This window comes from Oratosquilla oratoria, chromosome 27 (assembly GCF_046742065.1).
Source record: "Oratosquilla oratoria isolate Oo_2021 chromosome 27, ASM4674206v1, whole genome shotgun sequence".
NCBI classification, from domain to species: Eukaryota; Metazoa; Arthropoda; class Malacostraca; order Stomatopoda; family Squillidae; genus Oratosquilla; species Oratosquilla oratoria.
Genome location: NC_134803.1, coordinates 56,224,620 through 56,249,619, shown reverse-complemented (window position 1 = coordinate 56,249,619; position 25,000 = coordinate 56,224,620). Strand labels below are relative to the sequence as shown.

General features: G+C 44.9%; 1 protein-coding gene across 10 annotated transcripts in view; it reads left to right on the top strand.

Moving 5' to 3' along the window:
* The window catches only part of LOC143040098 (uncharacterized), a 426,287-nt gene that overhangs the window by 314,374 nt on the left and 86,913 nt on the right, over positions 1–25,000 (top strand). For all 10 annotated transcript variants that reach the window (XM_076210786.1, XM_076210787.1, XM_076210785.1 and 7 more), the window contains 5 exons: positions 1,242–1,355; positions 2,140–2,661; positions 2,842–3,363; positions 3,548–3,658; positions 6,854–25,000. The exon at positions 6,854–25,000 is cut by the window's right edge and continues 351 nt beyond it. In XM_076210786.1, coding sequence (XP_076066901.1) covers positions 1,242–1,355; positions 2,140–2,661; positions 2,842–3,363; positions 3,548–3,658; positions 6,854–25,000 — 19,416 coding nt within the window. The remainder of the gene's footprint in view (positions 1–1,241; positions 1,356–2,139; positions 2,662–2,841; positions 3,364–3,547; positions 3,659–6,853) is intronic.

The following is a 25,000-nucleotide window of genomic DNA, read 5'->3' as shown; positions in this document are numbered from 1 at the left end:
ACATACACACATATACACATACACACATATACACACATATACACACATGCACACATATACACACATACACACACATACACACACACATACATACACACACACACACGTGCACACACACACTCACAAACATACACAGTTCATGTACAGTAGTGTAAGTGTAGATCCTCGAGAGAGAGATGTAAGACCTGTCACATGAGCTCACGTAGCTTAGCCTCTACGGACATTTCGTGCACCAAGTCCCACAATACAGGTACACGCTTGATCCCTCGATGCTTCCACCACGTTAGTCAGTGACGTCACACCTAAACCTGCTGGTCATTGGTTGCTCCCCTTTTTGGCAAGGCACCCACCCCCGAATGCAGGTCGCCTCCCCTGCAGCACGTCTTCTTGGTGCACGTGCGGGTTCAGAATCGTACGTGATGACGTGCAAGAGGGCATCGGAGGTGGCTAAGGTGTCTTACGTGCTCGAGGGAGTGACGATGACCGCCATCCGCAGGTCTGAGCGATGCTGCTGTGGTCGTGGCCCACGTCCTAGCAACTGGCTCTCAGCCATCTTCACGTTGGAGGTCATGCGGGAGCCGCGGTGGCACTCAGTGCCAGCCTTGTTGCACATATTCCTACCCGTTTTATCAATCCACACGTCGTCCGGTTGCTCACTTCGACAATTCTGATGTCGATCTTATCGAGAGACATCGCGAAGGAGACAATATCGGGGGGGAAATTTCCAGTGCCCAAAATACCACGGTGGCGCCGAATTTCACCTCCACGCCGGTAGTGTGGCGCCAAGCTCGGATCTGGCGGGCGCTGGCTGAGTTCCGTTGGCATCGGCAGTGCTAGTGCCAGTGCCAGTGAGGTGTAGACTCTTGTGCGCCGCGTGTCGACATGACCTCCACGCCTTCCCTCATCTTCGCCGACACCAACAGAATACCCGAGGATCGGTAACCCAACGGAAGGAAGGAAGGAACGGGACAACGGACGAAGGGGGAGGGGGACAAACTAGACGTAGTGTCACTGGCGAGAGACATTCCACTTAGTGAAGGCTGCAGGTAAATATAGAATTAGTGGTGCAATGGGACGGGTGGAGGGGGCATCAGCCACGCACAAGCCTACACACACACACACAAACTCTGCAGCGGGCTAGCCGCATGGTTACACGTTGCTCCATATCCAGTGAACTGTTACTGTGTACCCAGTGATGCATTGTTCTTGACGAGGGACCCTTTTCTTCTTCTTCTACGCAGGCGACAGGAGAACGAGTTGCGCAGGCTGCCGCGCACGCCAAGAGTCTAACAAGACAGACCCACAGTCATTACGCAGGAGAGAACGGGTCGCTGCCACAGGAACTTTCTAATAAGGTGAGTGTCTCAGCTCTTCTATGGACTTAGTGTCAGTAGAAACCTCTTGGTTACATACTGTATATATATATATATATATATATATATATATATATATATATATATATATATATACAGTAAGTACATATATATGCACATATATGTATGCACATGTACATATATATGCACATGTACATATATATGCACATGTACATATATATGCACATGTACATATATATGCACATGTACATATATATGCACATGTACATATATATGCACATGTACATATATATGCACATGTACATATATATGCACATATATGTACATGTGTGTATATATATATATATGTACATATATGTGTACATCTATATATGTACATATATATATATATGTACATGTGTGTACATATATATATATATATATGTACATATATATGTATGTACACATGTACATATATATATGTACATATATATGTGTACATATGTGTACATATATATACATATATATGTACATATATGCATATGTACATATATGTATATGTACATATATGTATATATATATATGTATATATATATATATATATATATATATATATGTACATATGTATATATACATATGTACATATATATGTACATACATATATATATATATATATATATATATATATGTACATATGTATATATATATATATAACCTTGGCATACGTACTCACAATGCACCTGAGTGATAATTGTCCTTGTCCTTGAATGTATCAGCCATCTTACCAGGTCGTTTACATGTTCGTTGTTTTCCTTCGTTTTCGCAGTTGTCGAAGTTAGAACTTGAAGCAGAAAGTGTCATGGCCAACATGGAGGACCAGACGCAGGAGGCCAAGAGAGCGCGAACGATTCGATATGAGTACAATCGTGACGTGGAGGCTGTCCAGTCCTGGATTCAGGCGGCTGAATCCAAGGTACAGGACAAGAGCGTCGAGCCGCACACGCTGAAGGAGTTCCTGCAGGAGATCCACTGCGAGATCGGGAGCATCACGGATCAGCTCGAGCGGGTCACCCGCCACGGGAACACGATCTGTGAACGAACACAAAACTCGAGTGAGCGTGAGCTCGTGGCCAGCACGGTGTCCTCGCTGACGGACCAGCTGCAGCAGGTCCGGAACTGGCTGGAGGACAAGAAGGCCCAGGTCGGGGACTCCCTCGAGTCTTGGCAAATGTTCATCCAGATCTACAACTCGCTCCGTGGATGGGTTGAGAAGCAGCGTGGGTTCTTGGGAGAACCTCTCAAGTTCTCCACGCTCCCTGAAGCCCGAAACAAACTTCAGGAGTACGCGGTGAGTACTTGGAGATTTTTGGCATACATGTGTATACACACACACGCACACACACACACACACACACACACACACACACACACACACACACACACACACACACACACACGTGTCATATATGCTTTATACGCCCAGTACTGACGTGTCTTTTCATGTTCGCTTTTATGATCTCCCTCGCAGGTTACCGTGAAGGAATGCAAATGGGCCAACAAGCAAGTCACCGAGATGACGTCCGAGCTGTCCAAGATCGGACAAGTCTCCAACGTTGGCCTGCTGTCCGAGAAGCAGACCGAGATCGAGCAAGAAAAATCTGACGTGGAGAGCAGCCTGAAGGAGGTCATGGCTCTCCTGCAGGAAATGGCGGAGGAGTGGGAGCAATGCGAACGTAAGTCTAAGGAAGTCACGGCCTGGATCGACAAGACCAGGCAGACCTTAGACAACCCCCAGAACAAGAAGAGGTCCTTGCGTGACCAGCTGGCGTCTCGAGAGAAGGTTCTCGCGGACACGGCTATCCAGAAGACCAAGCTGGTCATGTCTATGGAGAAACTTCAAGTTCACTTCCGGGACCGGATGTGTGCGGAGGCGCAGGTTTCTCACGAGAACGAGCAGCTGCAAGGACGACTGGAGGAGCTCCAGGCCACCGTCAAGGAGGACTACAAGACGCTGGAATCCTGTGTCCACCAGATGGACACATATCAACAGGTAGTATGCGGTAACCCTGAGAAAACCTTGACCAAGGACCTCCCCTAACTGTCCCTATAGCCCCAACTGACGGCCTTGATGAATAGAATCCTCAGAACCGAACCCCGTAGACTCATGCCACATATAATCTTTCCGATCAGTGCGTCCTGGGCTCTTTCTTAAAAGTTCTTGTCTTGCTCGCCAGGAGATCCAGCGTCTGCGTCAGCAGATGGTGGGCGTGGAACAACAGCTGCGGGTGGTGTCCAGCCCCACTTACAGCCCCCGGGATCGAGATAAGGCAATGGCCGAACAGAACGTGAGTGTATTGTGCTTGTTTGTGCTGCTGCTGCTTGTGTACCACCGTGACCTGACCCTATACGACCTTCATGTCCTACTGCTTGCACCTCACTCTCCCTCACTCTCCCTCACTCTCGCGCACCTCACAAACTAATCAACAATCACTCAGCCTTTCGTGTACATAACACGGTTTGGATGATGATGAGCTTGGTTAGTATGTATGTATATATCCTACCCTTGGGAATTGTCTGTGCGTGTGGGGGGTGGAGGAGTTGGGGGAGCGCGCGCGCGCGCGTGTGTGTGTGTGTGTGTGTGTGTGTGTGTGTGTGTGTGTGTGTGTGTGTGTGTGTGTGTGTGTGTGTGTGTGCGTCGTTGCACATGAATGTGTGTGAGTGTGCGCGCGCAGTTGTGTCTGTTTACGAGCGCGTTTGTATCTGTGCACATGTGTGTGTGTGTGTGTGTGTCTGTGTGTGTGTGTGTGTGTGTGTGTGTGTGTGTGTGTGTGTGTGTATGCATGTATGTGTGTGTGTATGTATGCATGTATGTATGTGTGTGTGTGTGTGTGTGTGTGTACAAGTGTACATGTGTGTGTGTGTGTATGTGTATGTGTGTGTGTGTGCGTGTGTGTATGTGTGTGTGTATGCATGTGTATGTGTGTTTGTGTTTGTGTGTGTGTGTACAAGTGTACATGTGTGTGTGTGTGTGTGCGTGTGTCCATGTTTGTGTGTGTGGATGTGTGGGCAGTTTGATGAGAGACTGAGAGAGAAAGAGGTTCACCACTCACGTCTTGGATCACATGCTTTACTCGTGGTCGACATCTATTATCCTTCTGGATGAGAGCTCAGAGCTCTTAAAATCCGATGTAGGGTAATAATGTGACCTTACACACACCACACACCCATCCCCTTGCTCAAGGGGGATAGGAATGGTTTACTGTGTTAGTGAAGCTTTCTCACCCTGAGCAAGGCGCGAACTCGGTGCCACAGCGTGACAGTACACGTCGCTATCCTCTACACCAGCAAGCCTTGTTTGTGTGTGCGCGTGTGTTTATGCATGCAAATATATGTATAAACGTGGGTATGTGTATATATATTTGCGTGTATTCTGTTTATATATTTGTGTGGGTATGTCCGTGTGTGTGTGTTTATTCATTCGTGGGTAAGTTGAGTAAGTAGTGTGTGTGTGTGTGAGAGAGAGAGAGAGAGAGAGGAGGAGGAGGAGGAAGGTAGAAAGAGAGAAAGAGGTAGGGACAGAAAGAAAAAGATTTTGTGATGGAACATGAGGAATATTGAGAGAAAATACTTACAGAAGACGGTAAGAGAACATGATAGAGAAAATGTGTATGAGAGAAAGAGAGAGAGAGAGCGGGAGAGAGTAGATCATGAAATCGAGTAGGAATAAAGGCACATAAAGATGAAGAAATAGCCCTGAGAGCTAGAGAGAGAGAGAGAGAGAAGGTAAAACGATGGAGGGAATCGGATAGAGAGAGAGACGGGGGAAGAGGGAGAGGATGACAAAAGGGATGGTGGATAGAGATGGAGAAATAGAGAGAGGAAGATAGATACAAGATAGAGAGACGGGAGAATGGAGTGGGGGTGGAGGGAGAAGGGGTGAGAGAGGGAGAAAGAGATAGTAAGGGAAATAGAATGAGGATTGGGGTGGGAAAGGATCAGGAGAATGTAGCAGAAGGACATAAGGTGGAGAATTAGAGTAGGGGGAAGGTGAAGAAAGGAAAAGGAAACGAAATAGAAAGAGAGGGCGAGAGGAAGAGGAGAGAGAAAGATGGGGTATGAGTGACAAGAGGTGAAAGAGAGAGAGAGAGAGAGAGAGAGACAAGAGAATTCTGAATGATGAGAAAGCGAACACAAACTCCACAAGACAGAAACCTTCGAGTGCTCCTTTCTAATTTTTCTAACGTCGATCCCTCCCTCCCTTTCTACTTCCCTCCCTGCGTTTGAGAGCTCTTGTGGTCTGACTCGAAGGACAGAAGTCAAGCCTGGTTCGGGTCACGTGGTATGCAAGGGGGGCGAGGCCCGTGTGCATTGTGCCCATCCACTTAGCCCACACTTGCACTGTGTTGCACATTAACCGGTTCTTTGATGATACAGTCGCCGGGTAGTATTACTGGCACCTAGAACTTAATCAAAACTTAGATGACTCACATAGTTAGCTAGAAGGACGAGTTCCTAAAGTAGTGTTGCCTCGTTGTCACTCAGTTTCGGGGTAGTAGTGGTGGCGTGGTGCTCCGTGGGGCTACCATGCTACCACCGCCGCCGTGGAACTGCTAACATTGTTTTTTTTTTCATGTCGTAATTGTTCTTAGTTACAAGGTGGCTGCCTTCCATTTCATGTTTCCTGGACTGCTCATTGCATCGCTTGGAGGTTATAGGTAAAAAAAAATAATAATAATAATAAAAAGTTCAAGTGCCTAAAGGAACATGCAAGGAACCGCATTCATATATAACCAAAAAAACAAACAAAATTAACACGAGCTTGGTTGCAGCTCATTGGTTCCCTTCTCTGTTGGGGACACCCTCCCCCTCGCCTTACCTTCAGCTCTTCCTTCTGCCCTTTTGCCAAACTCCTAACACTCGTGGTTTGTAGTGTAGTGTTGACAATTAACACCCAACCTCTTACTCTTAAGGTGATGGTATAACGTATGAAGGAGAGGCAAAGCAGGTAGCCGTACTCCAACATACAGTAATTTCATTTGACATTTTCTTCATAACCTTATTTTCATCTGGCTGAGAAGTAGCTTCTATTAAGACTCAATAAGAGTAGGGAATAGTCTTTTTTGAGTTGCTCCCTTAAATGTCCACTCACAGGCCTGCCGGGAGAGAATAAAAGCAATTCAATCCAAGATAATCGCGAGAAATGAAAGAATCAAATTGCTTAATCACCGGGGGACGCCAGACACATCGCCTCTTGACACTTAACCTGACGCAGCATCCCTCCTTGTCCTTTCCACCGCCTTCCCTGCTGTGCAATGATCGACCCTTTTTTCCTCTTGTGTAGGGAACAGGGAAATGAAACGCAGCCTTAACGATACATTCCATTGTTCATGTGGCTCTTGATAGCTAGCGTACATATTGGTCCTTTTCATCCAATCCTTGTTTAACAGACTGAACAACATTTTGTTTAAAACCATTGCTTGTTTGTGTCCAGTCCACTCACTCACAGTGCCACTCTTCTTTGCCGGGACTGCATACTGCAGGTGCTCCAAGGCCAGTACGAGTCTCAACAACGACAAATTGTCGAGCTCATCGAACGAATCTACCAGATTGACCCCTGTGAGGTGATTCCGACCGAGCTAACGCATGACCCGACCGAACCGAGCACTCTAACAACTTCCTTCAGCGAAGAATTGTCGACATCAACTCAGTCTTCAACGCTAGAAGTTCAAGAGGCCGAGGAGGAGACTGTTACTCAGGAGCAACCTGTGTTCCATTCGACTTCCTCCGAATCAACGATTACAGTGTCAACGACTGTGCCCGCGCAGTCAGATGCCGTAGACTCAGAGGTGCAGACCCTGACTAGAAGTTCTGCAGTTTCAGGAATTGTTTGTGACGCGCCGTCCGAGGTAGAGACCTTCGACACGGTAGTTGTGGTGGATTCAGCTCCCAACACACCCGTGGGATCAGAAACAAGGTCTTCCTCGGCGTCGCCAGGCAGCTTAACACTATCTTATGCAGACATCACAGCGGGCCGCAAGAGCCCCAATGTCCACCCTCAGTTAGAGGAATCAATGTTGCATCAACCCAAAGCCATCCGCCAGCAGGAGCACCAGCATCAGGAGCCACAACCTGTTCAATTACCCGTTACAGAAGAATCTCCAGCTCCTGCCCCAAGCATCACCCCAGTATTATCTCAGGAACCACATGTAACTGAGGAGGTAGTCACCGAAGTTCTTCCTGTGGTCGAACAGGAACAAAAGAAACATCCTAAGGACCGTCCGGTGCGACAACAGGAACGCCAGCAGAAGTTTGCAAAGGTACAGAAGTCACAAAGCTTTGAGCAAGAACCTCGCCCTGGTCGTCGAAATCAACCTAAAGACCGAAGAAAAGTGAAGAAAGCCACCGAAGAAGAGGAGAAACCTAATCCTGTTCCACAAGAGTACCGACCACCTACTCGAGGTAGTGTATCAAGACGAGGTGGTCAGAGAGGAAGCCCTAGAACGGTTGTTCGAGAAACTGCTGTAGCGAAAGAAAGGATTCGTACTTCCTCCAGAGGAAGTATTCGTGATAGTCCAGTAGAATCGCCAGTAGCAAGCCCAAAGGTGACACCCAAAGCAAGCCCTGCGACTCAGAGGCGTTCTGTACAAAAGTCACACAGCCTTGACAATCCAGAGCAGACACAAGTGGTTGTCTCAACTGCTACTACCACTACTACTATTACTCAAGAGACGCCAGTTTACACCCGTGTAACGACGTCATCAATTTGGGATGGAAGGAAGACTTATGCTGAAATCCTCAAGGGTCAGATTGAGTCACAGCAAGTTGCAGTGGCCCTAGAATCATCACCACTTAAACAAGACTCCTCCACCCCTGCACTTGAAGAAACAGAACCATGTAGTCTTACCCTCGAAGACAATCTTACTGAGATAAGTGATAACACAATGCTTCCAAAAGACCCACAATCTGAAGATTTTACCGTTCATGAGCAGGAGTTATCCTTATCTGAAGATATGTCTGTTTATGAAAGTGCCGTTACATCAAGCTACGACACTGTATCGAGTTCCTTGGATTATTCTGGTACAAGTGATTCAGCTCAACCAAGCCTCGACATTTCAAGTCAACCAGATCCACAAGAACCTCCAAGCATCCCTACTACTACTACTACATATCCTGGATTTATAGAAGAAACTACATTCTTGCCAGAATCCATAGTGCAAACTACACCACAAGCCACTTCCTACCATGGTGGCCAACAACAACCTGCTGGAGTAGATATGCCGATTTTCCAGCACCATAGTTTCCATGTAGATATGCCTACCTTACCACCCATGGACAGCAGTTTAGGGATGGGAAGTCCTATGGATTCGTTGAATTTCTACCCAGGCATGACGCAATTCCCAGTAACTACGAGCTACATGACCGAGAATTTCACTGTTCATACTTATGAACAGCCATCAACCGACTTCCAACAGTGTGATCCTGCAAGTGAGTTCAGTGGTACTCCTGTAGACGGACAGAACATGGATATGGGTGTGGCTATTTCCACACCACCTATGATAACTCCTCCAGAGACCCCTGAAACTCCTGTGAGTCAGTACAACGAGGAAGTGGAATTGATTGACATGCCTGATATGACGCATGTTCCAACTATGGTGTTCGAACCGACTTCTCACGGACCGGAAGATACTGAGGTTACAAAACCTGAAATATGTGCCACTGAATACCCTGTGCCAAGTGAATCGCCTGATTTCCAAAAGGAGCAGTCGGCTCCTATCGAACCTGTCCCTGCCCCAGCGCCAGTGTTCGAACCGGCGCCAGATCCAGTGCCATCGCCAGCGCCTGCACCATCACCAGCACCTTCACCAGCCCCTGTCTTAGTGCCTGCTCCTTCACCATCACCAGCGCCTGCACCAGCTCCAGCTCCAGCTCCAGCTCCAGCTCCTGTAGACCGGTCCAAGCTGTCTTATGCCCAAATATTGGCCATGGGATTAAGATCAGCTCCTTCAGCTGCATATGGTGCAATAAAATCAGTAGTGTCGTATGTTTCAGGACCAGCAACCGAAGTGAAACAAGAGGTTGCAAAACCAAAGGTGCAGAAACCACAACCCGAAGTCATCGTCGAACCAGTAAAAGAAGAAAGATCCCGTGCAAGAACGAAATACACAGAACCCAAGATCGAAGTCACGGAAACCAAAGTAGAAGACCAGAAACCTCTAGAGGAACCGGGACGAGTAGTCCCTCCTACACAACCAAATCAACCTTACATCCCTGGGTTGTTCTTCAAGGAGAGTCAGCGAAATAGGTCTCGAAGTGCAAGACGAAAGAGAGCCGAAAAGGATTTAGCAGAGAAGACAATAGAACAAGAGACGGCAAAGCAGCGAAAGAAAGATACACAAGTTTCTCTTCCAGGTTCACAAGAAAGCAAAACCTTCGTAACATCTACTGTAGAAGTCTGTGACACTAAACGTGTAAACGAAACTGTCGTAACAAAGACAGAAGAAACCGAGATTCAGGTTCAACTTCGATCGAAGTCGCATAAGAAAGATCATGTTAGTGTGCAAAGGAAAGAATCGGACAAAAGACTTGAGGAGATGGAGTCTTCGAAGACGGATACCGTAGAAACAGAAAAGGAAGTAACGACGACCGTTGCCTCAGAATCACCATCTGATGAAGCCAAAGATCTGAGTGAATCGGAGGACAAGCGCAAGAAAAAGAAGAAACGCAACAGGACCAACCCTAAAGATCAAGAAGATGACCTAGATAAAGCCCTTAGGGAAATTGCAGAGATGGAGAAGACAGGAAAGATTCATTCGTCTTCTCAGCCAAAAGTATCGTCAACTGATGAAGATAAACCTAAAAGACGCAGCTCGAAGAAGTCACGGAAACAAGATCACTCAGTTTCTGAGCCAAAGAAACCCTCCGAGAAGGATACTTCATCAACAACAAAGGTCCAAGACAGCCAGAAGAAGCAAGAGAAAGCATCCTCCAAGTCAGAAAAGAAATCCAAGAAGGGTGTAACAGAGGAGGTCAAGACTTCGTCTGAATCCTCCAAAGTCAAGTCCGAAACTGAGAAACGTAAAGAAACTACAAAGAAGACGAAGAGTGCCAACCTCGGGTCTGAAGACAAGGCAGAATTGACAGAGACTAGTTCAGTAGCTAAGAAAGCTACAACCAGTACGAAAGAAATCACTCCCATAGCACCAGAGGATCCTGGTTCAGAGGCTGTAGGAACCACCGATCATGTGGAAGTATCAGTACCTGAGCATGTGGCAGAACCTTCAACCACTACTGTTTCCAGTGACCCTCTTTCTACCTTCAAAGACCTACCTATTGCCCTGTCCGTAGAATCCCCTGCTACTCACATAGATACTAATACAGTATCTTCTGTAGAGGCTCCTAATATTCCCTCTGAGACCATTCAAGATGAGGCAAGAGTCGACAGTAAGTATGTTCGTGTTAAGGCCGAGGAGGAAGGCTCTGAAGCAGCCGAGCCTAAGGTGGCAGCATCAGAAGGTCCCTTGCAATCTCCCAAGGGTAAGCCTACCTTTGGCCTTCCGATTCCCGACCACGCCAACGCCTGGATGGAACTCCTTGAGGAGGGCGAGATAACTTTCGAAGACGAGAACGAACCTAGCGATGTTACCCCCGATGTTACCCAGACTCCTGTCACTTCGACAGCAGTTTCTCACCCTAGCGAAGAAAAGAATGCCACTATGCAGACTCTTAGCTTAAGCGAAGAGAAGCCTTCAGTATCTAAATCTGATGACTCAGTGCAGGCTGTAAAAGACAGTAGTGTTAGATTCGAAGGTGACAAACCAGAAACTAGAACCACAGAAATTAAACCAGACACAAAATTAATCACAGATACACCAGTAGAAACCACGAAGCCGGCATTTGGTTTGCCAATTCCAGATCATGCCAATGATTGGATGGAAATACTTCAGGGTGGGAGTTTCTCCATGGAGGAAGAAGAAATAGAGGACTCTGAAGACTCAGCTGTCACAAAGTCTAGAGAATCACCAGACCAAGTGCAAGACGTTTTAACCAAAACCGATTCCGATTCATTCCGCGTCGACGCGAAGAGTGTAGGCAAAGAATCTGTATTACAGAGAATTACTCAAAACATAAAGGAAAGTATTGAGGGACATATGACTCTGAGTGATGAGCAACCTGATTCAGGCATCGTTATTACTGAAACTGTTAGTGAACCTTCCGTGGTACGGTCGATTAAAATGGTAAAACGTGTGATAAAAAAGATTATCTATATCGATGGTAAGCCCGTAGAAGTTGAAGAAGAAGTAGAAGAACCAGAGGTATTCACATGCGACACGGATATAACAGCTCTTGACTCGATTCAAGACAGCACAGAAGGCACTGTTGTACATGAAACATTTGATAAACCTATTGTCGTCACAGAAACTGTAAAGCAGCGTGACTTTGATGTTGCGAATGTAGAGGACTACGACTCATCTGTTACAGCACACACAAAGCATGTAACAGGTAGAAGAATTGTCCGAAAGGTCACCAAGAAAATCAAGAAAATTGTGATGATAGATGGCAAACCTGTTGAAACCGAGGAGGTTGTTGAGGAGCCCGAGGAAGTAACAGAAGATTTCCCACCAAAAGAGGAATTAGTCGAGGAACAGACTAGTTCATCAGCTGTGCTCTGTCCTGAAATCACTTCAACAAGGGTCACAAAGAGAGTTATTAGGAGGAGGATTATAAAGAGAATAGAAATGGTAGACGGTAAGCCAGTTGAATCTGAAGAAGTTATTGAAGAACCAGAGGAAGTAATTGAATTGGAAGGAGGTGAAGATCAGTCGGAAACATATTTCGATCCATCCGCGGAGTACAGTGAAACTATTGAAGAGCCAGAAATAAAAACAACACGTGTGAGGAAAATCATTAGAAGACGCATAATCAAAAAGATTATAATAGTAGACGGGAAGCCTGTTGAAACTGAAGAAGTTATTGAAGAACCCGAGGAAGTAATTGAATTGGAAGGAGGTGAAGATCAGACGGAAAGAACTTTCGAACCATCCACGGAGTACAGTGAGACCGTTGAAGAACCAGAAATGAAAACTACATGTGTGAGGAAAGTCACTAGAAGACGCATAATCAAAAAGATTATAATGGTAGACGGGAAACCTGTTGAAACTGAAGAAGTCATTGAAGACCCTGAAGAAGTTACAGAGGATGTTCTGGAAGGAGATTCTCATCTTTTCCCTGAAGGAGATACAGAAACAACCATGACAAAAATAATTAGAAAGGTTATACGGCGTCGAATCATTAAGAAGATAGTCATAATTGACGGTAAGCCAGTCGAAACAGAAGAGGTTATCGAGGAACCGGTTGAGGTCACGGAAGTTGTTGATGGAGAGACCATGCCGGAAACGGAAGTCGAACCATCCCTCACAGTGACAGAAGTTGTCGAAGAACCAGAAACCATAACAACGACTAAGACCGTCAAAAGAGTAATCAGGAGGAGAATAATCAAAAGAATCATAATTGTCGACGGAAAACCAGTAGAAACGGAGGAAGTGGTGGAGGAACCGGAGGAGGTCATAGAGGGTGATGCAGAGGAAACCTCACAAACTCCAGGAGCGGTAATGACATCAAAGACAATTACCAGAAGGCGCATTATCAAAAAGATCGTCATGGTTGATGGCAAGCCTGTTGAAACAGAAGAAGTTGTGGAAGAACCTGAAATTATTGAAGAATCACAAATTCAAAGACCAGATGATGTAATCCTGCCCTCTGCTACTATAGAACCAAAAGAGGAACAGGCTTTATCAAAACCAACAAGTAAAGAGCCTTTGACAAAAGTGTCAAAGAATATTATTGTCATAGATGGTGAACCGATCGAGATAGAAGATATTAATGACGAATCTCAGGAGATTCCAAAAGTGACTTTGCCCCAAACCGCTCGTGCGAGTGAGACAGAGCCCACAGTTACCATGGAGATTTCTGATAAACACACTCCTGATGTTCAGGAAAAACCCTCAGTTTCCACATCCGAAACCATATATGAACCTGAAATTATTGATACTGTTACTAGACGAGTTATTAGAAAGCGTATCATTAAGAAAATTATCATCGTTGATGGTAAACCAGTCGAAGTAGAAGTTGAAGAACCTACGGAGGAAGAACCAACGACCGAGACTTCTTTCACGACCACAGTTACTGAGCCACACGAAACTATCCGCACAGTCAGGAAAATAGTGAGAAGACGCATCATCAAGAAAATAATTATTGTTGATGGAAAACCTGTTGAAACCGAAGAGGTCGTTGAGGAACCCGAGGAAGTCATTGAGGGCGAGTATGTTCCTGAAACATCTATGGAACCATCTACTTCTGTCACAGAAACCATCCATGATCCTGAAACTATAGTTACTACCGTTAAGAAAGTTGTCAGGAAGCGCATAATCAAGAAGATTGTGATCATTGACGGTAAGCCGGTCGAAACTGAGGAAGTTGTGGAAGAGCCTGTAGAAGATTTCGAAGGCGATCCAACATCAACAGTCTCTGACACCCCAGATGTAGAAATAATTGGGACAAAAATGGTGGTTGAAAAACCAGGTGAAAAAGAAGAGGAAAGGCTACCAAAGGAAAAACTGCCGAAGCAGCCCAAAAAGCAGCCTGAAAAGGTTACACCTGTACCCAAGATGCCCGAGGTAACATCCCCAGCACCGGTAGAGCGTGCTGATGATGTGACCAAGACAGTCCAGAAAGAGCAACTTAAAATGGAAACTGATGTAACCGTGTCCGAATCTGTGGCTACATCTGTCAAAGAAACGAAAACCACCGATAAGAAAACTGGTTCTAAAACAAAGGAAGCTCCCAAAGAGTCCAAAAAGAAGTCAAAGAAAAAGGACAAGTCTACCGAAGGTGAATCCGCAAAGCAACCAGATGTGAAACCGTCACCCGAGAGTGCTAAGCCTCAGCCCGAAAAGGCCGAAGACGTGCCCAAGAAGGATAAAGCACCCGAAAAGGTGAAACCTACTACTAAGTCAGAAGTCGATCAAGCTAAGCCTCCAACAGAAACGGCCAAAAAGGTGCGTGAAGACGAAGGCGAACCAAAGAAAGAAAAGCCGTTTGGTCTTGTGGTACCAGACCATGCCAATGACTGGATGGAAATCCTTCAGGGAGATAGTGTCTCATTTGAAGATGAAGAGGATACTTCTGAAACTACGTGTGTGGTGGAAGAGAAGAAGGAACATGAGGTACAAGTCAAACCAGATGTAAAGGACTCAAAACCAGATAAAACGGATTCTACAAAAGTCCCCAAGGATCCTAAACCAGTTGTAAAAGAACCAGTCTCGAAATCGAAAGAGTCTACCAAAGAGTCTAAAAAGAAGTCAAAGAAAAAGGAAAAGAAAGCACTGGAGGAGGCAAAGATGAAAGAGACTGCTGTGCCTGTCAAAAATGTTGAGCCTACTAAGGCACCAACTAAAATGGTAACCGAGGAAGCTGCTCCAGAAAAAGCATCTCCAACAAGGGAGGATGAAGGCGAACCCTCCGCCGAGATGACGGAGAGCATGTCTGATACCCTTGCTGCCATTCTGGAGCAATCGACCAAAGATAGCAAGAAAAAATCGCACGAGAAAAAGTCAAAGAAAACTCCGAAAGAAAAGAAACGTGACAAGCATCAAACTCTTCCTTCTTTCGAAGACGTTACGCCATCTGGACTTCCAGGAACTGAAAATGTTCCAGAGAAGTCAGAGGTAACAACAGAGAAAGAGAAACCCGTTACCAAGGATGCTTCCCGTGTAACCGAGGAAAAAACAAAAGAATCTCCTAAAGAAGTTTCAAAGAAATCCAAGAAGGAGAAGAAGGCTACAGAGGAAACTCAAGAAAAAGTATCGAAAGCTAAGCCGGAGATTGCAGGAAAAGCACCCGAAAAGGAGGAAAGTCCAGCAAGAGAGAGTGAAAGTGTTCCTGAGAAAACTAAAGCTGAACCAGAGAAAGTGGAGAAAGCCTCTCCTGTTCCTTTCGGCCTAGTAGTACCGGATCACGCTGACGATTGGATGAATATCATTCAAGAAGGAGGTTTCACTCTTGAGGATGAAGATGAGGAACCTGCTCCCGACTCAGTTGTTCCAAAGGTCGAGGAAACGAAGGAAATGAAAATTGAAAGTACAGAGGATAGAAAAGACTCGGTAATAACATCAAAGACTGTTAGTGTCACAGAAACTACAGAGAAACGAGTTGATAGTGTACCAGAAAAGACTAAAGATGTAGACAGAAAAGCCATTCATGACGAAAGCGATGAAGATTCTGATGCGGAAAGTGTTCCTCTCACAGCTGCCGACAAGGAGAGACGATTTGTTACTATGATTGACCGAATTAGTGAAGGTATTAAAGATACGGCAAAAGGACTGAAAAAGAAAAAGAAAGGTAAGAAAGTTGGTGAAGACGAACCAGTTAAAGAAACCGAACCGACACCCGAAGAAGTGTCAGAAAAAATGGAATCGGTACCGGCTCAAACTGAACCTACCAAGGTAGACGTGCATGAAGAAGTTGGGGCTACATTCACTACAGTAAGAAAGACTGTGAGGAAAACTAAAATCAAGAAAATAATATACATTGACGGGAAACCAGTCGAAACAGAAGAAGAGGTAGAAGAACCTGAGGAGGTTTCGACTGATACTTCTCATCGACCAATTTTCTTGACTGAAACCATCCAAGAGCCACAAGTCACCCCAGCAATTACTAGGAAAGGCACTAGGACTGTCACCATCACAAAAACAGTGATTATAGATGGCAAACCAGTCGAGACCACTGAGGTGATTGAGGAACCTGAAGACATCGGTGATGAAACAATGACTGAAATGTCGACTGAACCTTCATCGTACGTCACTGAAATAGTTGATGAACCCGAGATCGTAACAACCACGGTTAGGAGGGTCATGAGAAAGCGAATAATCAAAAGAATCACTATCATTGATGGAAAGCCAGTGGAGACTGAAGAAGTTATTGAAGAGCCAGAGGAAATTTCTGAAGAGGTTTCAGATCAGCCAACAACGCCCGGAGATTCCGTAACCTTTGTTGAGACCACAGAACACCCAGAGACCGTTACGTCGGTTAAGAGGGTCATAAGAAAGCGAATAATCAAAAGAATCACTATCATTGATGGAAAGCCAGTGGAGACTGAAGAAGTTATTGAAGAGCCAGAGGAAATTTCTGAAGAGGTTTCAGGTCAACCCACAACGCCCGGAGATTCCGTAACCTTTGTTGAGACCACAGAACACCCAGAGACCGTTACGTCGGTTAAGAGGGTCATAAGAAAGCGAATAATTAAGAGAATCATTATCATTGATGGAAAGCCAGTGGAGACTGAAGAAGTTGTTGAAGAGCCAGAGGAAATTTCTGAAGAGGTTTCAGGTGAACCCACAACGCCAGGAGATTCCGTAACCTTTGTTGAGACCACAGAACACCCAGAAACCGTTACGTCGGTTAAGAGGGTCATAAGAAAGCGAATAATCAAAAGAATCACTATCATTGATGGAAAGCCAGTGGAGACTGAAGAAGTTGTTGAAGAACCAGAGGAAATTTCTGAAGAGGTTTCAGATCAACCCACAACGCCCGGAGATTCCGTAACTTTTGTTGAGACCACAGAACACCCAGAGACCGTTACGTCGGTTAAGAGGGTCATAAGAAAACGAATAATCAAAAGAATCATTATCGTTGATGGAAAGCCAGTGGAGACTGAAGAAGTTATTGAAGAGCCAGAGGAAATTTCTGAAGAGGTTTCAGATCAACCCACAACACTCGGTGATTCCGTAACTTTTGTTGAGACCACTGAACACCCAGAAACCGTTACGTCAGTAAAGAAAACCATAAAGAGAATTAAAACGAAAGTTATTATCAATGGAGAGGAAGTTGAAACTGAAGTAGTAGAGGAACCCGGCGAAGAGGCCAAGGAACCTCATGAACCAGAGGAACATGTAAAAGTAAAGAAGAGAGACACGGAGGAAGTTGATGCACCAGTTCAAAAGAATGTTAAAAATATCATTGTAATTGATGGCAAACCCATAGAATCTCAAGATCTGGAAGAAAAGAGTGTCTCTCCCGCTGACAAAAGCAAAGAGGACACACAACCAGATGGCAAGGTTACTCAGAAGGAAGAAAAGTCTTTCAAACTTGTCATACCAGACCATGCAAACGATTGGATGGAGATTCTCGAGGGTGGTGGATTTTCTATGGACGATGAAGAAGAAGAAGAAGAAACTACAGTGTCCGAGGTTCCTAAGGAAAGGGCAACCGAAGAACCCTCAACCCCGACATACTCAACTTTGATCAAATCAAAGCATGTTGTTCATGCAACATATGCTACGCCTGAAGATGGTGTTAAAGAACCCAAAGTTTCTCCTTCTCTGACTGAAGATGTCCCATTACCAACCAAAGAGCCGATTAGAGTGGAAGAACCCCAACCTATTTCCTACGCCCACATACTCGCAACAGGGAAAGCTGTTCCAGTTGAACAAGAGCCTGAGGAACCAAAGAGACCATACAAGTACAGAGACCTATCCACTGTCGTATCAGCTGAACCTGATGCAGAAGAAAAAGACACTCCTGAGGAACGAATTGATGCCGAAGGATTCCAAGAATTCTTGTCGAAAAAGGAAAGACGAAGAAGAAAGACTCACAGTCAATCTGAAACGCAGGAATCGCTCAAAATGGTAAAGGAAATAGTTGATGACATAAAGAAAAGTGAAGGCGAGATAGAACCCGATGAGACAACGAAAGATGAGGAAATGCCTGTAACTGATGAAACACCTGTGAAAGAAGATGTAACTCCTGAGGATTTACCGGAGGCGGAGGTTCCTGAGGATGACACTAAGCCAGTTGTGACTGAGAAGGTGTCAAGATCGAAATCACCAGAGAAGTCAAAGAAGAAGAAGAAGAAGAATAAGGAGCAGAAGCCCGTACAGAATGAGGAAGACATCGACAAAATTTTACGGGAAATAGCTGAATATGATAAGAACAAAGAAACAAAGACGGAAGAAGTCAAAGTGACAGAAGAGGAAAAAGTAGAATTACCTAAAATAGTAGAGGAGGAAAAACAAAAATCAACTAAAGGTGCGAAAGAAAAGACAAAGTTTGCTAAAGTGGCAGAGGAAAAGAAAGAAATAGTTGAAGTGCCACAAGAAGAAAAGGCAAAACCTGCTAAAGTGGTAGAAGAAAAGACAAAACCAACTAAAGTAGCAGATGAAGAAAAGGCAAAACCGGCTAAGGTAGTAGAGGAAAAGGCAAAACCAACTAAAGTAGCAGATGAAGAAAAGGCAAAACCGGCTAAGGTAGTAGAAGAAAAGGCAAAACCAACTAAAGTAGCAGAAGAAGAAAAGGCAAAACCGGCTAAGGTAGTAGAAGACAAGGCAAAACCAACTAAAGTGGTAGAAGAAGAGAAGTCAAAACCAACTAAAGTGGTAGAAGAAGAAAAGGCAAAACCAACTAAAGTGGCAGAAGAAGAAAAAACAAAACCGGCTAAAGTGGTAGAGGAAAAGACAAAACCGGCTAAAGTGGCAGAAGAAGAAAAAACAAAACCGGCTAAAGTGGTAGAGGAAAAGGCTAAACCAACTAAAGTGGCAGAAGAAGAAAAAACAAAACCGGCTAAAGTGGCAGAAGAAAAGACAAAACCAACTAAAGTGGCAGAAGAGGAAAAGACAAAACCAGCTAAAGTGGTAGAGGAAAAGACAAAACCAGCTAAAGTGGCAGAAGAGAAGGCAAAACCAATTAAAGTGGCAGAAGAGGTAAAGGCAAAATCGGCTAAAGTAGAAGAAGAAAAGGCAAAACCAACTAAAGTGGCAGAAGAGGAAAAGGCAAAACCGGCTAAAGTGGTAGAAGAAAAAGCAAAACCAGTTAAAGTGTCAGAAGAGGAAAAGACAAAACCAACTAAAGTGGCAGAAAAGGAAAAGGCAAAACCGGCTAAAGTGGCAGAAAAGGAAAAGGCAAAACCGGCTAAAGTGTCAGAGGAAAAGACAAAACCGGCTAAAGTGTCAGAAAAAGAAAAGGCAAAACCAGCTAAAGTGACAGAAAAAGAGACGAAATTAACTAAAGTCGAAACAGATGTAGCGTCAGTGGTGATGGAAACTTCAACTGAAAAGGAAAGAGAGTCCCCTGAAAAAGATAAAGAGGAAACTCCAGAACCAACCATCACAGCGTCAACATTCAGTGAAACGGATGTAGCCGTTGTAAAACTCATCACTGATGATAATGATGATGATGTTTTAAGTGCGACTAAAGGTCCTGAAGAAGATAAGAGATGGAGACCTGCGTCTTCGTTGCATACCGAGAGTGAAGGGTCGGCGGCCCCTATGCACACCTTGAGGGCCATGAACAGCGGCATTAGCCCTCGGTCACCAAGCCCTCTTATACAAGACGACACTGACACCGTCATCCTCATGCCTCAGTGGATGCGACATCGAGCACACATTCGCCCTGTTAGCGTACGAGAACCCAAAGTTGTCACAGACTTAGAAGAACGCCAAAAGCTTTTTAAGACCCGTAGTCTTCCACTAGACGAAGCTCAACAGGATCGGGCTCCATCAACGATTAATCGTAGCTTCTCTGAAGAAGATACGGCTGATGCTCTCTTTGGATCAGTAAAGGAAAGAAGGAAACCGACAACCGAGGAGACTTCTCAAGTAAGCAGTGTAGCCAGTTCAGACTCCGAGAGACCAGCCTTTGCCGAAGGAGTCAGTGTCATTTCTGAAGATTACTATAAAAACAAAAAGAAACGACCAAAGAAGAAGCAACCCAAGAAAGATGAGAAATCTATGCCAGATAACAAAGATGCTACACCTGTGCCTACAGAGAAGGCACCCCAAAAGAAGGAGAAACCTTCTGAGGCACAACCCATCAGTGACAAACCAGAGAAAGATGTTAGTCCTGAAGTAACTCCAACAGATATTATCAGTAAAGAGAAAAAATTGGTGGATAAGTATCCAAAGGAAGAGATCGTAGCCAGCAAACCTATGGAAGACAAGTCTCCATCAGATGAAATCTTAGTAGTTGAAGAGGATGCCAATCAAATAAGAGAGACCTTAACAACTGTGGAAACTCTGGTTAGGGATGACGTTCATGAACGTGATATAGATCCATCTGCTCCCGAGGGATTGACCAGGATAGTCTCAAATATGGAGGAAGTGCTGCAAGAAGCTATTGACTCCATTCTTGAGACTTCCCCAGAGTCAAAACAGAAGCCAAAACCCACCGTCCGTGACATTCCAAAGGATAGTGACCTTGGTTCGCAGAGAGATACAGAATTAAGCGTTACGCAAAAAGATACAACGACTGAAAGAGTTGTAGACAAACCAGAAAGCTCAACCACAACAACCAGGATAATCAGGAGACGTGTGGTGAAAAAGATCATAATCATCAATGGTGAGCCTGTGGAAACAGAGGTAGAAGTAGATGAACCAGAAGAAGTGACCTTAATTTCAGAGAAAGAACCACAGTCTCAGGTGGAACATGAACGCTCATCAGTGAGTGAAACTAAGCTTACAGAATCTATAACTACTACAACAGTAAAAAGGACACGAATAATAAAAAGAATAATATATGTTGATGGTAAACCAGTTGAAACAGAGGAAGTGGTAGAAGAGCCCGAAATTGCTGACGATGAGACCTCCTACACAGAACCAAAACCACTAACAGAAGATTCTGTCGAACCCCAGGAGATAACAAAAGTCAGCAAAGTTACAGAGACCTTCGTAGCTGATGATAAACCTATTAAGACTGAAGAAGTGGCAGACAAACCCAAAAGAGTGTTGGAAGAAAAAGTTGAAAAGATCAAACCAGAGTTCACTGAAACGCCTGAAGTTAAGCCCCAGCAACCAGCTGAAAGGGACGATGAAAGGGTATTAGATACAGCTCCTCAACCTTCATACCACCAAGGTCTTCCCGATGACACTGATGAATGGATGGACACAGTAGAAGATGATTATTATGATGTTGAAGAAGAGTATGTAACAGAAAAGCCTCCTACAGAGCTCGTAACTCCTCAACTACCAGGATCCTATGCTAATATTCTTCTAACTGGAAAGCCCGTTGTAACCGAGGAACCCTCAGAAGAATCGAAAAAACCTTACGTATACAAACATCCCAAAATTTTGGTCCAAGAACCGGAGGAGGATGCAACTCCTCAGGTTGTAGAGACATTTGATGCGGAAGGTTTCAAGGAATTTGTTTCAAAACGAGAACGTCGACGAAGAAGAACCTGCAGTACGTCAGAGGCTACTCAGGAAATTAAGGACGCAGTTGAAGCAGTTCTTCAAGAAGAACTAAAAGTCGAAATAACTCCAGCAAGTCCACCGGACGAGGAGGAAAAATCTGATGAGGAATCCGACGTGGAAGAATTTATGCTTGAAAAGACCGAAAATCTAGACAAGCCAAAGCGAGAGCCAAAACACAGAGTGAAGAGTAGAGAAAGGAGGAGGCGACCCGCCAAACAGTCTGAATCGGAGCAGGAGATCGATGAGATTGTCGCTGCCATTAAGAGGGGCGAAGAACCTCCTAAACCTAAGGATGTTCTCGATTATGAACAAAAGCTCTTTGCTGCCGTATACCTCGGTAGGGAACTCATGTATGATATATTCGGTATTCGTGAAGCTGAATGCCAATGGTATTCGTATTTGGCCAGGGCAAACATTCAAGAGGAAAAACCCGAGGAGGTCTCACTTGACACTGAGTCCCCTAGCATCGAGACAAGCACTGCCGAAGTTAAAACTGTCCAAATAGAGGAAGAGGGTCAGGACAAAGTTCATGAGATAAAGCCATTTGTTGCACCAACATATGATGCAAGAACGATTACAGATACTGAGACTCGATTCTATGAGGTTGCATCTCAAACCTCTCCCTCGATAGCAGCTAAAGCGAAGCCTGTAATGGAAACCCCAAAAGAAGATGCACGTGAAACTGTTCATCAAACCACTCCGGTTGTGATAAAGGATGAAAAGGTCCATACGCCACAGGTATCAACCGACAAAGACGAAGACGTTTTGCCAGAGATTGTGTCGACACAAGAAGAAGAACATCATGTTCTCGTTGACGATGTGCCTTATACTCCCAAGAAAACTCCTGAAGTGAAAACGAAGGAAAATAAGCCTGTGGCTACACAACCTCCAGAGAAGCCAAGGCAACCAGAGGTCGTGGAAACGCACGAGGAAGTCATGGATCGTGAGGATACATTACAAGAGAACATAAGCCATGACACGTTCCCGTCCTATCGCTGGTCGCAATCGGATGCTGAATGTAAATATTTTGAAATGCTGTCCGAAAATCAAGTGAAAGAAATCAAAGAAACTGAAGATGAAGAGATCATTGAAGATGACAAAGTCATGCCAGTTACTGAGACAGAAAAGTTGATAACCAAAACAGAATCTCCGGGACAAAAGGAAATTGTAAAAGAATCTCCACTTGTTCACATGTCTCCTCCCTCCTATGACATGCGTGAAATCACAAAAGCCGAGAAAGAATTTCAGGAAAGTCGTTCATTGTCTTCTGAAACAAACCAGAGCTCTTGGGCGTCAGTTGTAGTGCATGGCAAACCTACAGCTACTGAGGAACCTCCAAAGGAAGACGAGAAAGAATTTGTGTTATATCAAACCAAAACTGTTCAGATTGTGGTTAAGGATGAAGAGCCTCCCCCCAAGTATCAGACTCCTGTCGATGTCGATCCAGAAGGGTTCCAAGAATTCGTATCGAAACAGGAAAAGCGACGACGTCTCCGGTCTTCTTGCTCCGAATCGGGAGACGTGGAGCATGTCGTCAAAGATGTTGTGCCTTATGTTCCTAGGATTGAACTCCCTGAGGTAGAAATAATCGAAACGGAGCCCGAGAAGGAGTCTTCCCGGCCGTCCTCTCCACAGACACCTGAAGAAGAAACTGAGATTTTCAAAGACGAAGTCAAGGCCGAAAAGGTTCACCCACCACGCCCGAGAAAACACAAAGACAGCCACCGCAGGCGTCATCGATCTCGTGTCTCAGAAGCAGAGCAAGAAGTCGAGGGAATCCTTCGCCATATGAATCGTGATGAAGCTTTGCAAAAGTACATCGGCCAAGACATGTTCCCTATTAATCATTGGACTTTCATGGATGCCGAATGTGTATATCATGAAATGATTGCAAGAGTTACACATCCAGTAGAAGAGGATATTATTGAAGATGTGAAAGAAAAACCGCAGGTATCTACTGAAGATGTGAAGAAGAAACTGCCGGTATCTACTAAAGTAGTGAAAGAGAAAATGCCAGAATCTACTAAAGATGTGAAAGAGAAAAAACCGGTGTCTACTAAAGACGTTAAAGAGAAAACTCTTGTATCTAAAGTTCCTCCTGAAACTTCAGACACCAAAGAAGTATGTGAGGAGACCGCGATTGACTTGCGTGCTCCATATTATGACATAAACGAAATCGAACAAGCTGAGATAAGATACTATGAATACATATGTAGAACGAGAATGGAGGAGGCAGAGCGCGAAGTATCGGAAGATAAACCAGAGAAAGAGGAAGTGTCTCCCGTTTGCGTTCCACCCACCTATGACATAAGTGAAATCACGAAAGCAGAAACTAATTATTACGAAAGCCTCTCAAAGACTGATAAGGCAGTGGATAAAGTGCCGAAAGATGAACCAGAGAAAGCAGAGGTGTCTCCAGTTTGTGCTCCACCCACCTATGACATAAGTAAAATCACGAAAGCAGAAGCTAATTATTACGAAAGCCTTTCAGAGACTGAAAAGGTGGTACGTGATGTACCAGAAGATGAACCAGAGAAGGCAGTAGTGTCCCCAGTTTGCGCCCCACCCGCCTACGACATAAGTGAAATCACAAGAGCAGAAACTAGTTACTACGAAAGCCTCTCAAAGACTGAGAAGGTAGTGCACGAAGTAACGGAAGATGAACCAACAAAACCAGAAGCATCTCCACTTTGTGTCCCACCTGCCTACGACATGGGTGAAATCATGAGAGCAGAAAAGAATTATTACGAAAGCCTTTCAAAGACCTCTGAAGGTTCATGGGCATCAGTCGTAGCTCTTGGTAAACCCAGAGTTGTTGAAGAGCATCCTGAGGAAGAGAAGAAAGAATTCGTATTGTATCAAACCAAGACCATACCTGTTGTGGTCAAGGACGAAGAACCTCCGAAACCTCATGTTGTTCCTGTTGATGTCGATGAAGAAGGGTTCCAAGAGTTCGTTTCTAAACAAGAAAGGCGACGGCGTATCCGATCCTCTTGTTCTGAGTCGGGTGACTTAGATATCGTTAAAGATGTAGTGCCTTATACTCCGAGGATCGAATTACCTGAAGTTGAAATTGTGGAAGAAGAAACACAAACACAGCCCACGCCAGTTGATGTTCAAGAACCAGAGGAACCTAAACCTGAAGTAGTGGTTGTAGAAGTGGTTGAGCCCAAGCGCCAGCCTCCGCAGCCCAGGAAGCACAAAGACAGCCATCGCAAACGGCAACGCTCACGTATGTCGGAGGCTGAACAAGAGGTCGAAGACATTCTCCGCATCATCGACCGAGAGGAAACGCTGAAACGCCACTCCAAGCTTGACGTTTTCCTCACGGGACAATGGCAGTATCAGGATGCAGAGCGAATTTACTACGAAACGTTAGCTAAACTTACCTCTGACATTGATAGGGAAGACAAAAAAGCCGTCGAAGATGAAGACCACCACGATGACGAC